The sequence below is a fragment of the Lissotriton vulgaris genome, chromosome 9 (genome assembly GCF_964263255.1).
Source record: "Lissotriton vulgaris chromosome 9, aLisVul1.2, whole genome shotgun sequence".
Classification (NCBI taxonomy): domain Eukaryota; kingdom Metazoa; phylum Chordata; class Amphibia; order Caudata; family Salamandridae; genus Lissotriton; species Lissotriton vulgaris.
The window spans coordinates 1,138,420,335-1,138,436,410 of NC_141697.1; the positions used below are offsets into that span (position 1 = coordinate 1,138,420,335).

Genomic DNA, 16,076 nt, shown 5'->3' on the forward strand with positions numbered 1-16,076 from the left:
CTGATGACTGGCTGAAGTAAAGAGGAGCGAACAAGTGAATGGTTACAGTACTCCCAGGAGAGTCATGGGGTACCCCTAGCATAAGATAGGTGATGGAGATTAGTATTGGTATTACCTCAAATGTTCTCAGAGGACGAGCGCTCCTTCATCCTCAGGGAAATTAAACCAAACGCAGAGAAAAGCAAGGATAGGAGGATGGAACCCATCACTCCGCTGAATTCAGTGTTATGGTGTATAGTGCGAAAAACTCCAGCAGTGTCTTAGAATGCGCTCAAGTGATTATCAATGAAAAGACCCCTGAAACAGTCCAGTCTATGTGCTGAGATATATGAACTTCACTTGGATACAGTGAGAAACGAGTTAGTCAGGCCCAACCTGGGTTATACGGCCGCTAGAGCAACCTAGTTAAAACAAGGGGATAGTCTCAGTACAAACACTAAAGAAATCTTATGCTAAATATGCCCATTAAAAGGTACCAAGGTATTTTTATACCCCAAAGTAGCTAAAGTATATTTAGAGACCGCGGACAGGAGATCCACTGCCAGAGTGACCCTGTCAGGTCAACTGTGTGGTCAGAGAAAATGAAGCGAAACAAAGTTATTACACAATTATGTAACAACATAACGCAACGCGCCAAAATGCTGAAGCCCTTTACAATAACTGAACACCTTTATCAGGAAATCCATGCAATAGTAGAGGCACACAACAGAAGTCAGCAAAGTAAAGTTCACCAGTAAGTAAAAGACCTGTGGGATCCTATTGTAAATACGTTTAAAGCAGAGGTTTAATAAACAGACGCTACATCCAACCCAGTGAATGCACACTGTTCAGCGTGCTGATGCCTCCCAACATGTGTTACAGAATGATGGGAGGGGTACTCTCAATGGCACACTGTCATCCAATGGATCGAGCACGGGATTACGCGCGCAAGCAGTTGTTATACGTTTATGTTAAATGCTCCGTCCTGGCTTCTTATCCAACAGCGTACAGCATTATGGGATTTGTAATTTTACTTCAACATTGCAAGAAGAGGCCCCAAACCCCCTGCTTGCAGAGAATAAAAGTGTTGGGCTCAAGTGCAAAAGAAAATATTTAGGTAGTTAAGAAAATTTAGTGAAAGGATTTCTCGGTGATGGAAAGCTCTAGAGACCACAGAGGCCACCCAGCCACACTGCCCTGTGTCCCCAGCTCAGCTATGAGGCGGGGTCTGATCCTCTACCGTATGCCCTCAAAACACAGCCAACCAGTGATTGTGAAGCTATAAAGACAGACTGTTGAATGCAGCCGTCCTAGGTCCACGTTCCTAGATTTGACCTAAAAGGTCAGTCACTGCAGTCTTAGAATAACAGAATTGGAGGAAGACTGACTCGCTGACACAATGTTTTATTAGAGTAGATGAGCTCTCAGCCCTGCATGATGTTCTTCAACCAGGTGTGACAAGAAAAAAAATACACCTATCTTAGGAAAACCCAATAATTAATTTCTATTGTGCCAAAATATACAAAACGAAAGATCATTTATTGAACAATGAACAAATATTTTAAAAAGTTATTATGTAATATTCCTTGTTTGACATTCTTTTTATAACAGTGGTCTAAATATTTGTATTTATTTGTTTATCTTTCAATAAATAATAGGTTTCATTTTGTACATTAATTTCAGTACACTTAGCACATGGTTTATATAAATGATTGAGTTTGCTTAGGGAAGGTGTAATCTTGAAGACCCTGTCCTCCTGGCTCCGACAGGTTTCTTTCATCGTTTTGCATTCTTCAACCAGCAATGCCCTATATTCTAAAGCTGCTAAGCTGCTGGTGGTGGTGGTGGTATGGTCAGTAGTATCCCTGCACAATGGGCTGCAACCTCTACATACAGTGTATCTGAGTGTATTATTTGCGCTCCAGAAACCCTACAAGGCGAAACAGAAAGCCAAGCACCAATCGTGGTATTGGTTTTGCAGCAACACGGACTAGGGTAGCTGCATTAAAGATGGGGTGTGGCCAAAACTTACTATTGCCGTGCCTATAATTGGTGCCAGTAGCCAAAGTGGTGGAGCACAGGTAGTAGCACAGTGGATACAGTTTTGACACCATTGTTAAAGAACACACTCCCAGTTGAGCTAAGCTGCACTGCTTAATTAAGATGAAAACCTACAGTGACTTGTCCAAATTGAGTTAGTCTAGCTCTTAGAGCGGCAGACCCTGATGCAGAGGTCTGGCCTGGGACCAGGGTTCAATTCCCCGCCTCGGCGGGTCTTGGGCTCAAAAATTCCACGGACCTGATAATTCTCACCTCTGTGCCTATTCCAATCATGGAGTCCCACTCTGCAACTCTGGGCAATAGCTTGCTTAATCTCCACAACGGCCTCCACAACGCTAAGGATGCCTGGCCTCCACCTTGGGGGTGCCCAGGAGTGGACGCCTCACAGGGAAAGCCAGGATGGGTTCCGCAGCGGTTTTCGTACAAGCGCCTTGAGACCCTTGCGGGTGAGTAGTGCGCTATACAAGTATCAATTTACATTTACATTTTTAAACAGATAAAGTTAGTCAGAGCTGATCACACATCCATAAACACACAAAAACTATGCACTGAATATTATATTGTGAGACGGGTGCCAAGGCCACACACAGGTAATGCTACTAAGTGTGTGTATACCAGCAGAAATGTAACAATTCTTACACCGTCAATTTTTTTTGGGGTTAAAAACTTTTTAAAGAAAGACTTAAAACAGAAGACACTTTACCACATGTCCTACTCCTCTAGTTTTAGACAGTACACACAATTTATGCAGCTAACACTCTTTCAATACAACTGAGAATTGGCCCAGTAGCATTTAGTCTAGACTAGTTTCCAAATTTTTCTTCTTATGGCAAATATATTACAGTTTCTTCTAGCACAGTGAAAAATGATGCAATACAACAAAACCCTCCAATTCCTAAAACCCCAGTGCCATTCAAGACTTGCCACCCTTGAAAAATACCTTTAATAAATGCTACGGCAAGCAAATAATCTGGTTCCTAAGGGATATGTATGCATTGAGACCCAACAACTTTGATGGTCTGTGGAAACAAGACACTCCCACTTATCAATGAGCCTTTTCAGAATGTGCCATCTTCGCCATGTTTTTTAGTTCTCAATTTATGACCTATTCCTGTAGGAGTTGATTGGATAATAGGATAATAGTGTTTAAGCGGGCCTGCAGGGTAATGTTTGAGGATACACTCTAGGTTCCCAGTGTGCGAATATTGGGGGTGGGGGGGTTTTTTGGGGGGGGGGGGGGGGGGGGGGCGAAATTGGGAGGGAGGGAGGTCACTTCCCTGTGAATAAAGCCTGTGATAAAAGCAGAGCCTGTTGGGATTGGTATTCAACAAGCTCATGGATGTAGCTTACGTCAGACACCTCCTAGTTTTACCTCGCTATGGCACTGCATCTAGTTGTTGTTTCATTAGTGCATATTGTGGATAGTTTACTTTTGCTAACTTTTTTCATTGCCATCAGGGCCGTTGCTTTCCCTGTTGCAGACTGTCATGCTGGAGACTTTCAACATTATTTCCTGTACTACCATCTTGGTTGCTAGAAGATTGCTATGAACTCCACTATAAGCTTACCATTAAAAAAGCTGGGCAGTTAGAAGCCAATGCGCATTACACAGCTTGGTTTTGTAAAATTGTTATCTTTAAGCAATCTTAATTCAATTAATCTCGCATTAGTCATGGTTATTGTTCATAAGCATCGTTACTGTCATGCTATAGTTTAAATTTAATAAGTAAATATGCCACTACTATTATGTGCATGGTAGTTAGAGACCATGTAATTGCTTAAGAAAACATCCACTATAAACACTTAATTTTATTGAAAACGTTGTACAAAAACAGAGATCAGACGGCATGCACATAAGGAAAATACAATCGATTTTAAAATAAAATATAAATATAACAAGTAGACTTTAAAACATTTCATGGACACACTGAAATGTGTCTTAGCATCATATACCCATGAAAAGCTATGTATTTCACAGTATTCTAAAAGCAGATTGGAACTTCAAAACAACCTTGTTACAATGTAAACACGGAAGAGTTAAAATATTCCACACTAGTACAATTGTGCCTTCCAGCATAACCAGGTGTACATTTGTTGGCTGCTGTTGGAAGTGCCAGGCTGAAATAATTTTAAAAACGACCACAAACTTTCATGTTGAGCCTTATTAAAAAGCCAAAAAGAGCTAACCTCTTTTCTACACCTCCACACTCCACATTAAAGGGAATCATAATCTGCTCAAAATCGAAAAATTCTATCTCAAAAGCAGTATATCCAAATGAATGCTAATTGTGTCCTTCCCAGTCACTCTCAATAGCTCATGCAACATATCCCTATCTGACTGAATTGTTTATTCCCATGCACATTTTCTAGGACAGTGTAAATTGATGTACTACAACTGGATGCTGAACTATCTAAAATGTAACTTGTATGTATATAAGTGGTTGAGCTACAAGTTCCCCAAGTTACACATTTCCTTGGGCTGGGTGATCTTGCATATTGGGCTCTACAAGAGAATGGGATAGATGGGGAGCTGACCCATTATCTTGTGCATTAGCTGCTAGAAATTCATGAATTGACTTCTCTATTTGTGGCCTGAAGAGGTGATTCATTTTTGGATCCACAACTTGAGAAATAATTCGGTCTACTCCAGCTTCGAGCATCCCTGACTGAAGCACACTTTGCCTCAATCCATTTCGTAGTTGGTTTTTATTCATTCCTGCATTCCACTCCTGTTTGTCTAGGTGTGTCGATACAAAATTATCTACCTTCTGCCTCAGATTTTGGTATGCTGGCTTCGTATCAACATCAGCTAGGCAGTCTCTGCGAAAGCTGTCAAAGAGACCACGACTCTTGAGTTGCTCAACTATGAGACCAATAAGTTGAGAGTCGCCTGGTGGTAGGGATGCGGGATTTATTTGCCCTGCTGATGGGGTAGAGCCAGTTGTGCTACTTCCACTGCCCTCTGCCATGTCTGGAGTCCAAATTCAATCCGTTAAGATGATCGCCTTCACAAAACGTATTCAGACGTCTGCAGAACAATAAAAATCACAATTTGTCAGTCAATATTCATGCTTGTGCAAATTATAACAATACTAGTTTATTTCTGTATTAAATTAAGCCAACTGAGTGTTTTAGTAATACAAATAAACGCACCATGGAATACACACGTATTTGTTTATGATTTCAATCAGTTTTTGTATTTTGGTGAATAACCAGATCTTTTCTTACATCCGCCACCTAGGGGACGGACTTAAAAAACAAACAAAAAAACGTGCATGTTTACAACAAAACCAATCACAAGCTCAACAATCCCTAAAAGAGTGATGCCAATTTCCATAAGTTAAGTAACTTGTATTCTCATATTTATAACTGTGTCTGTCATACAAGTTATCGTGTAGGCAGGCTCAGAAAACAATGAAGTGGTAACTACAATATGAGACTAGCATAGAGCAGCTTAGCAATTAATGAAAAAAGACAAGTCAATTACAAATCTTAGCAATCACTAACCTAACAATTTTAGTCTTTGCTGGACATTTCAAGTAACGTCGAATGCAAATATGTAATGTATACGAATTTGGTGAATATTGGTGTCGCTATGCCAACCGTCTAACGGATATCCCCTACAGGATTTATTTAATATTATTCTATTAGGGAACCTAGCTAGATCATAGTGCAACATTAGAAAAGTTGTTCAACTCACAGAACAAGTGTTATAATCTTCGATGAGCAGATACATGTTGAAACTGGAGTTCTTCAAACACATTTTTGAACGGTTTAACAATTTACAATGTTATTTATTGTGGCTAACGTCCAGCACACATTTAAACTATTGCTAAAAAGTATAAACTTAATACATCACTCCTTTGTAATTTACTAGGGATAAGTGGGTGTTTTTAATGTACATTTTGCACAGATTTGTAGCAATATACTGCACCTATTAAATGAGATTAAGCTTGCAAATGTTAGCAGTGTGTTGAGTTCTTGTACAGACGTAGACCCCGTATAAATATTAATGTCAAATGTATTTTAAGAATATTCTCCCTTGAAATCGAAGGAGAAGCAAAAGAATAAGTATATTTAAAGAAGATTAATTCCACCTAAAATGTCCAGTGACAAAATTAGCAATTTCAGGTAACAAACAACCAATCAAAGTGTTTTAGAAACTAAAAGGAGGAAAAACATGTATGACAATGTCTGCCACAAGCAAAACTGTATTGACAAACTAGAGTAAACTTATTTTTTTCTTTGTATCAAAAACGCTATAGTGTTAGGTGCTGAAAAGAAAAATAAGAAAAGCATACAATGAATGCATTCTAATAATTTTTGTTTCAGCGAATAAACAAACAAAATACTGGATAATTAATGTTTTTGCTGGCCAAAGGGCCAAAACAAAATGCCATGGCCTTGATTGAGATACATGCTCCAAATTTCCCTAGGTCATTAGGACTTCTGAGACTCTACAAATAGGTGCAATAATATAGGCACGGTTTTGTGTGACATATCTAAACTATAGCAGTCTTTTTTTGGGAGATTACTTAATTACCTTGCATTGCAATAATAAAAAAATAATAAAATGCTTACTATGTCCTACACATGTGTACATAGTGTAAAGCGATATTTCCCCAGTCAATAGATTGGAATATGGTTTTAATATGATTATTCAATACATTCTATTTATTCATAATTTGTATACTGTTCCCTGCATTAAAAAACAATGTATTGCGAAGTCTTTAAGAAAATGGTGACACCTGAAACAACTGTACTTTTAAATAATTTCCAATGCTACTAAATATTTCTAATTAAAAAACACATTACTCACGTAAGCAAGAAAATCCTATTAGACAATTGAAATATACACAGCACCCTTAGGACTACGCTGGGGTTTCTAAATCGCAAAGCTACACTGCTACGCTGTTTACTTCTGTAAGCTAACTAAGGAATGCATGGTTCAAAAACAAATACAATATAGCATCAGTACAAATACACTAATGACGAACCATCTTGTATTAGTTCTGCTTATACTGACTCTACTCTTTGTACACTTTATATGTTCAAGGTTATTGTGTTTGGTGCTTCTCGCATTTTAAATAGGGGTACTCACCGAACAACAAAGCAAGAAAATTCAGGATTCAGGTTGAGACATCTACGTGATAACCTAAAGAAGAAGAAAATCTTAATTTTTCATCCAACAAACTAAATTCTACAAACTGAAAAGATGATCTCTAAAACACAAGCTACAAATTAGTCATAAGAAGAACTACTGTTCTTCTTGCGCAAAAATCTACAACACACTTTAATTCCTTCACATGGAAGCAAAGGGCCAGAGATTCTAAGAACAGGGACGGCACTCTAGGTGTACCTTCCTATTAACTGAGTTGCTGAGGACTGAGCGGTGGCAGTGACAAGATTATAGTGGAAGGCAGACTACCTGCCTTCTGTCAGGAAGCATCACCTATTGACTTCCCCTGCATTCCCAGATCCGGTCCGTAGCTCTACCTATGAGCAGCACAATACGTGTACCTTCTGTAAATATATGATATGTATAGATTGGGTGTGGCCAAAAATGTACCCACTGTTTTTCTGAACCAAACTGGTATCTAGGATGGAGCGGAGAAAAGGCCCTGATGGCTGCAGTGCTCTTACAGGACATTTCAGAGATACTCTAAAGGCTCAGATTCTAGAGTGTGGATGAGAGGAGACAGAGGGTCTCTGAAGCTCGAGGGCGTTCCTCTGCCCATTCTTAACCCATTGATCACTGAAAGGACTACCACTCACAAGTTAACATGTAGTTAGGTGGGCCATCTATCCCTCTTTTGTGCTCTTGTTTTGGGTCTCTCTTGACAGGAGACTCGAAGTCAGTCATTTTCTAACAGACACCTAAAGACAAAGACAAGGGCTATACCAGGTCTTGCGAAATAAGTAAAATGCAAGAACTGCCCAAAGCCGTATCAGAGCTGATTGGTAGAATACAGAAACACTGTCATCAACTTCAAGATGAGACAGAAATTCAAGCCAGAATTTCTCTACCTGAATCCAGTGTCCCCACTACATGCAAACAATAAACTCTTTTGGGCACCAGGGAGGAGGCATTAACCACCAAGTCTCCTTTGCCAGATTCGGGACCAGAAAACTGGTGAGTTCTATTGCCCAACAGAAGATGTCCTGGTGCCTGCCTTGAAATAAGATGGTGTCTGACTATTTTGGAGGAGTGCTTTAGGGGGTATATGTATAAGAGAGGGGACACTGAAGGAGCTAAGGCCGCAATGAAATGCTGCTGCAACTCAGGGAAGAGTTGCATCCCTCAAGCTAGAGGGTGAGATCTAGTCACAAGTTTGTCCCTGCAGAGCCTACTGAGAAGCTGCAGTGTTTGTGACTTTGGGGCACTCCTGAAAACCAACTGTGAGCTTCGCTAAAGTATAATAGTGCCTAGAAGTGTGAGGCACTGAAAGCACCATGACCACATTTAGCAGTTCCCTTCAATGGGGCAAGGAGGAAGCTATCCTGTCGCCTAAAAGGACATTTACAGATTACCATTACGACTTTGGATAGGCTCATAGCTCGGTTTGGGTGAAGGGGTTTAAGTTTGGGTACGAATAAGGTACAGCATAAGAAGATGCACTGGTCTGCAATTTGTGCAACTTTCACACCGCTGCTTCACCACTAGTACGGGAGGTGCTGATGCTCACCTAACAAAGTATGCATATCCACACACACTGCAGACGACAATGATGTCCACTGGATCAGGACAGAGATCAGAGATCTTCATTCGGTGGGCCATTCACGGATGCACACCACCTTGAGGAGTGTCCTGTGCCTGCACTCCAAAAACAGCATAGAAGGTACTGTGCATTTCTCACTCCAGGTGGAGGAAACAAGGGAGGGGAGACACTGCTCCAGCGAGCCATGACTAACTAAACTTGATGGCCAAAAGATCAGATTGTGTGGGCTGCAGCGACAATATTTTCCCTGGTATTTCTGACAAAGAGCCATTTGCACATTAAGTTATGAATTAAAACGTGCCCTAGTAGAACAGCAGAAGCAGCCCCACCTCCTCAAAGGAGCCATGACCTCTAGATGACATACCAGTGAAATACTGGAAGGGAAATCTGAATTTTATGTAAGTAGTGTGTGTTTATAAATAACTGTACTAGCTGGACATTGAATGCCATTCTTGCAGTGTATCGTCTATTGCTTTCCAAGCCTCTAACATTATACGACCTCCAGCGCCTTGAGACCCTCACGGGTGAGTAGTTGCATTTTATCAAACCTGATTGATTGATTGAATAAGTCTTGGGGCTGCTCGACTTTGCTGTCCTAAAAAGATGTAGTGGGTGCTCATTATTGGGGTCAACTTTAAGGTTAAGTCTCAGGCCACCAGTAGCAAAATTGAATTCTAAACAGTTACCCCACCTTAACTTCTTGTCATTTCCAAATGTTACCTATATCTTTTGTTAATCGGTTAAATCGTATATTTGATCGGATTTGAAACATTTAGTGAGACATTATGAGAACCACCTGTTGATGGATGCCTCACTTAAGACAGAGAAAAAAGGCTATCTAGTTAGCCTTAGATGGTTGATCTAAAGCAATTTATGTATTCCTATATTCATTACTAGACATCTTAAGAACCCAGCTTTTGGAGGATCAGGACACCACAATTATGCTACAAATTACTAAGAGGCAGCTTGAAAGTTTTCAATAAGGCTTGGATAACAAGTAGCAACTGAGTAGAGGGGTAAATTAAGTTCAGTGTAATAGTCATCATTCAGGGTTAAATGCTGAATGCCATGAGGGTCATCCTTTTGAAGTTTACTCAACAACATCTATTCCATGTGGCAGAGCAGTACCAGGTAAACAAGCTAAGGGACTGAGAAATCAAAATAAACATCTACTTGACACCAGCTAGCAACTACAGCAACAGTGTTATCAGCCTAGACTATGTGCACCACTAGACGACATGCATGTCAGCGGAAAATCTTCTACTAGCAGAATAAGCATCCATGTCGCACAGAAATTTCAACTACCTTAGAACTGCTGGCAAGGTATTCATTTTGTGAATACGAGGGGGTGGGGAGAAAAGCAGTCTCTCTCTCTCTCTCATAATCGCTCAAATCTTAGTATTGTGTATGAAAACCTGGTTGGTGTATTTTGAATATCTTTAGTGGTCTACTGATGAAAACTGGCAGATGAGTGCTTGGAGTCTTCCAAATTTATTGGCTGTGAAGGTGCTTTTGGAGAGTTAATTTACTATGCAGGATATCAACTTCTTACAAATGTTTTGTCTTGTGCACCAAACAGAAAGAGGTTCTCTACAAGGGTTAGGGGTGGCTGTTTAAACACTTATTTGTCCTGTGGTTCACCATCAATTTCAGTTGCTGGTGGTAAAACACCAAAAGCCATAATGCTTACTTAGTCTTTAAAAGAGTCTTATTATGGTGAACAAAATCAAGTAATTTTACAAAGAATCCCATTGAAATATAAAAAAAAAAAAAAAAAAAGAAGAAGAGGCTCACAAGGAACAAGCAATTTTTGCCTCTTAAGAAGGTGGATGTTATAATCTAAACATTAAGTCAATTATGAGTATTTAATCATATATATATATATATAGTGTAATGCATGTAAACATTTGAGCCAAAAATATTTACTTTCTGCAAGACGAGGCAACAAACATCACATCCTGCATACATACTTTAACAGAAGGGGCACTTAAAAAAAAATATTTAAAAACACAAAACTGGCTACATAAAAATCTGAACAATAAACAAAACTAGTTCACAATCACATCTGGGGTAACAAGTAAAACAATTGCTTACCTACCCATAAATTAACTTTGTAGATCCTTGATGTGACTGAGTGCTCTTCGAAGCGGAGCAATCCGATATCTGTAAGAAAGGGGGAACAATGACTTCAAGGAAGGGGGATTTTGGGGGGGGGGAAATCAAGTGGTAGGGCGGCCCTGTGGTTTAGTCTTTTGAGCATTAAATAGCACAGTCAGAAAGAGGTAAATGGTAAGTTTTTTTTTTAGTTCTTCTTAGTGGGTAGAAAATTGAGTGAACAACTTTATAACTTTTTCAAAATAAAATAAATAAATAAAAAACATGTGCATATAGAATGGTGTATGGCGGGAAAGACAAGCACAATTTCAGCTTCCCAATATACCTACAACAGCAGTTCTTAGCCTGTGTCCCAGGAACCTCTGGGGTTTATAACGCCTACTCAGGTATAAAGTCTATACAGATAAAAGAAGCAAAATGTACATTTCAAAATGCTCCCTACATGGGTAGATATTTGAGATTGGAGGGTAAAAGATTGTTGGCTTCCTCCGATTGATTTGTTTGAGCAGTACAAATGCTTCAAACTGAATGCAGTATTAATGATCAGTGCCCTCTGTTTGATTTAAAAAAGCCCAAACTTTCCAATAAATAAAAAAAAAAATTATTTGGTTATATTTGTTTTTTAACTTAATAAAACGTTTAATTTGGGTTACTTGTTTGATCAATGCTTATTTCTGTTATACTGTGTATTGTTTTGAGGTTTCTGGCTTCCCCTAATGACTCAGTGGGGATCCCCGATTCAAGTAATGATTAGGTAGGGGTCTACAGAAGTCAAAAGGTCAAGAACCATCGAAGGAAAAATGTAACCATATCTCAGTGACTTTAGTTTTATAGTAAACTAGCTTACTCGCCGCGCGTTGCTGCAATTTCAGAAGAAAGGAAATTCAAGGAAACTCGTTATAATAACCTTAAATTTACACTGTATCATGGTTATTGAAACGTATTCATTTTATTTTTTTTTAACATTTCTAAGTGTGGCTCGATTGGCTTCCAATCTTGATTCTGGTTGCTCTCCTGTTTCATTCGAGCGGGCTTGAGCAGTGCGTAATCAATCTGTTTCCAATCTTGATTCTCGATGCTTGTTCGTTTGAGAAGAACGGGCGTGAGCAGTTTGTATTCGAACAGCCTCTAATCTGGCTTCCCGTTGCTCGTCTGTTTCTGAATCTCGTAATGCCTTTTTCTTTCGTGCTTCTGATGTAGATTGACCAATCGATTTCCATTTGGGGGTCATAACTGTCGCAGATGCTTGCAAATTCGCCGTCTATTTCAGTATTCGAAATATTATGAGGGCCCTGGGGGGCCGATTTAAAAAAAAAAACTTTTGACAGAAACCTTTGCGGGAGTGTACTCAACAACATCCCAAAGTTTCTTGGCGATCGGATGAATGGTGTAGTAATGCATAAAGGACAAACAGACAGACTTTCGTTTTTATATATATAGATTATACATCTAGGACAGGCGAATAATGAAAGATTGCCACATGAGAGAGCAACTCAGTCAGGAAACGTGATTCCTTCAAAGCAGTGACAAAGCCAACACGCCTGCCTTCGCCAAGCGAGTGCAAGCATGTCACACATACAGACAACAACAAAAAACACATGGCACCACCAAATCATGACAGTCACAGACCTGCAATAAAATCTTTCTAAAAAAAACAACCTCTTATCCCCTAAACCTCGCAAACCTCACATGAAGTGTGAAGCAAAATGGCAATCCAAATCTAACTCTAGAGATATCCCATTCGACTGGAACAAGATACATATTACTCCTTTCTCAAATAAAATATCACCAATATTATCCCAAACTAAGCTAATGCTAATAAACAGGACATACTGGACCCCTGAGAAGATCTTAAAACTCAATCTCAGCCAGAACACAACATGCTGGAATTGTAATTCTCACGTTGGTAACCTTGCCCACATGCTCTTCCATTGTCCCGTCCTACAAACATATTAGGACAATATTTACGAATGTATAAGCAAAACATTCAAAATTGAGCCCCCAAGGGAATTTTCCTATATCTTGCTAGGCTTTCTGGACCCAATGCTCCTTGACGAGAAGGACCCTTATTTGTTAGAGCTTATGCTCACACTGGCCTGTAAAATAGTATTCAATAAGTGGAAAAACTCCAGAGATGTCTCCTTTAGGATGTGGCAAGAATGGTTGTCCTTTCTCAGAGGGGCTGACAACATCTCTCTTCACTCCTCTCCTTAGCGTAGAACATAGGAAATTATAGATGTCCCTCTAACTTGCTGTTTTTTTTCTTCCTTTTATTCTGGTTATTTGACATACTTGTGATCATTATTAATTTAATCACTGTTTAATATTTGTTATCTTGAAAATTCAATAAAAACGATTTCAGTAAAAAAAAATATTTTAAAAAAATATTCACATAATTTCAATAGAGCAGTGTGAAAAAGTATAGAAATGTTTAATTTACAGTACTTCACCGAAAAATAGGATTCCGAATGGCACAGACATTGGTTTTGAATTACTACAACTAGGAGACAGTTAAAAAACACAAGAATAACCAAAAGGATAAAAAATAAGAGAAAAATAGCACTGGAAAGCATTGGATCACCAGCCATAGCACAAAGATTAGGTGGATATGCAAAAAAAATGTTAATCCTGTTCAAACTAATTATTATCACCTTTAATTATATCCAGCTCCCACAAGACTTGGTGATGACAAAAGATGCTTAGGTGTTTAAGTCTCATAAGTATTTGAGAACCACAAAAACTATTTGCTGGACTGATCAGACACATTAGAATCTGAAAAATTAATATTAAAATCTAACGAAGAAAATAGATTTATTATATTTAAAACAATTATAAAGTGTGCGTACACCAAATAATTTGTTTCTCGAGTGAAAAGGTGGTTTTAAAAGGAAGAGAATGACCAAAGAGGTTATAAGGGGCTTTCTGAAAGCAACAGATAAGACTGACTTTGAATGAACAATGGAAGCATATTACAGGATATAGTAGTTGAGTCTGTGAAATCTTGGTCTCTGAAATTGTGGTACATGTTTTGGGAATATGTAGTTAAAAAGGTTCAAAATATAGGCTTCTGGAAGGTTTATACATAGAATGTTTTCACCGTAAGTGCAGGAGAGATTGAATAAACAGCTCTAATAACAAAGGTTGTGTGTTTAAACAAAATGCTAAAATGAAGTGGGAGCCAATGAAGATTTATTCTTGCATGGAAACCGAATTGTGTCGTTTTCTCCACAAAGTATAGAACATTGGAATTTTTCTGCCACTGGATGTGGGCGTTGTATTTCTTGAGACCAGGTTGCACAAGCGTATTGCCACAGTCGATACTTGACTGAATCAAGGCATTAACCAGAGAGATGCTGAGGTGTTCTTACAGGAGAGGAACAATAGGTTTGAATATTTTATAAGAAATTCGATATGTTAGCCACATGATTGGGCAATACTTTAAAGCAGTTAAGGTGTCTGACTACATTGAAATTAGATTTAGCAGGGGTAGAGGGCCCATTCCATAGGGCTAATTGAGGTAATTAATGCCGATTTTGGATGAAGTACTAAACAGATAAGCCTTGTTTGGTGGATGAGTTTTAAATAGTTTACTGCTGTCTAACAGGTGGTTAGTACAATGCTTCTGACGAAGGCGAGTCCCGTTTCATGTGACTGGGTTGACTCCTTCAAAATGACAACTAATTTTAGGTGTGAAGTTTTTTTCTCCCTTCCAGCAAGACTGTTACTCTGCATACGGGAGTGAACAATAGGGGAACACGAAAAAATTGCTGCTCTGACATCAGGGTTTTAGATTTAGTAGCATGGCAACAGTCATAACAGAACATGCAACTTTAAATGACCCTGAAGAACGCTGGAATGCAAGTATAATGTATTCTAAGTGCCTTCTGGATGGTGAAAGTAACACCACGCTACTCACCTGACATAACTGCCAACGGGCATTGCCGTGAGGGGAACGGCGGGAGCAGCACACGCCGGGAGGCGAAGGGAGGCGTCCCGAGAGACCGGACCACACTCCCCAGCATTCCCTCTGCCAGCAGCGCGCCCGTGACGCGCAGAGAGCGCCGGAGGCGCCAGATAAAGCCTGACCCCCCGGGAGCTCAGTGGGGGAACACCACGCTACTCACCTGACATAACTGCCAACGGGCATTGCCGTGAGGGGAACGGCGGGAGCAGCACACGCCGGGAGGCGAAGGGAGGCGTCCCGAGAGACCGGACCACACTCCCCAGCATTCCCTCTGCCAGCAGCGCGCCCGTGACGCGCAGAGAGCGCCGGAGGCGCCAGATAAAGCCTGACACCCCCTCTCGCCCCGCGAGTCGCGCGCGGGATCGCCCGGGGCTAAGCCCGGGCAAAGGGCGGGCCCTCTGTGGCCCTCAGAGGCACGAGGAGGATGGGACGGGCCCTCCCCCCATCGCCTACTCTATAAGGTACTTTCTTGTGACCTACTGGTCAACCCCCATTTGGGAACTGTTGATACCGTAAATATTGCTGTTCACTGCGGTTGGGACTATTTGCTCGCTGTTATTAACAATTGTGTTTGTTGTTCTGTGTAGTTACCCATTTCTTTGAATAAGGGTAAGCAATTCTCAGCATGTCTCCAAGGGGTACCCGCAGCAAAACAGCTGCCACTGGGGCTGGCCCTGTGACCGGCCCCATTGACCTTTTTATAACTAAGGCCAATGATGCCATCAATCAGGGCATTAGCCTCTTAGAACGCAGGGTATCACAAGATCTGGCACATGCCAAACGCTCCTCACTTGGCCTTATTGCCGCCGCTACTACACCTGCACAGGCTATGCCAAATAACATCAGACCCCTACTTGATGTATGTGCTGACATTCATACCATTCCTAGCGAGGTTAACCTCTCAGCCTCCATTCCCCTTTTAGATTCAGACACTGATATCAGCACGGACTTAGAAAAAACTCCTGATCTACCCATCAACCCCTCTCCTAAAGCAACATCTGCTGATAACACCAGGCAACTGAGAGGTAGAAGAGAGGGTGCAGTCCAAAAACAGAAATCACATGCACCAAAGCCTCGGATTACCATGGCCAGGAAATATGGCCGGTTACAAAGAAAGTCTGGGAAAAATACCAACTCTGTCCCTAACCACAATGCGACCAGGGTCACGGTAATCTCTCAGGGGGATGAAAGTGAAATGGTTCAGCAGGGCAGAACAATGGATACCAATGATAACACCG

At 40.4% G+C, this 16,076-nt stretch overlaps 2 protein-coding genes across 2 annotated transcripts in view; both read right to left on the bottom strand.

The window, feature by feature from the left end:
* PTPDC1 (protein tyrosine phosphatase domain containing 1) overlaps window positions 1-16,076 on the bottom strand; it is a 370,176-nt gene that overhangs the window by 302,039 nt on the left and 52,061 nt on the right. The gene's annotated exons all lie outside the window — the stretch shown is intronic.
* On the bottom strand, window positions 3,830-5,009 carry BOD1 (biorientation of chromosomes in cell division 1). The gene has a single exon (XM_086939171.1). The coding sequence runs from the start codon at window positions 5,007-5,009 to the stop codon at window positions 4,503-4,505; it is 507 nt and encodes a 168-aa protein (XP_086795297.1). The 3' UTR covers window positions 3,830-4,502.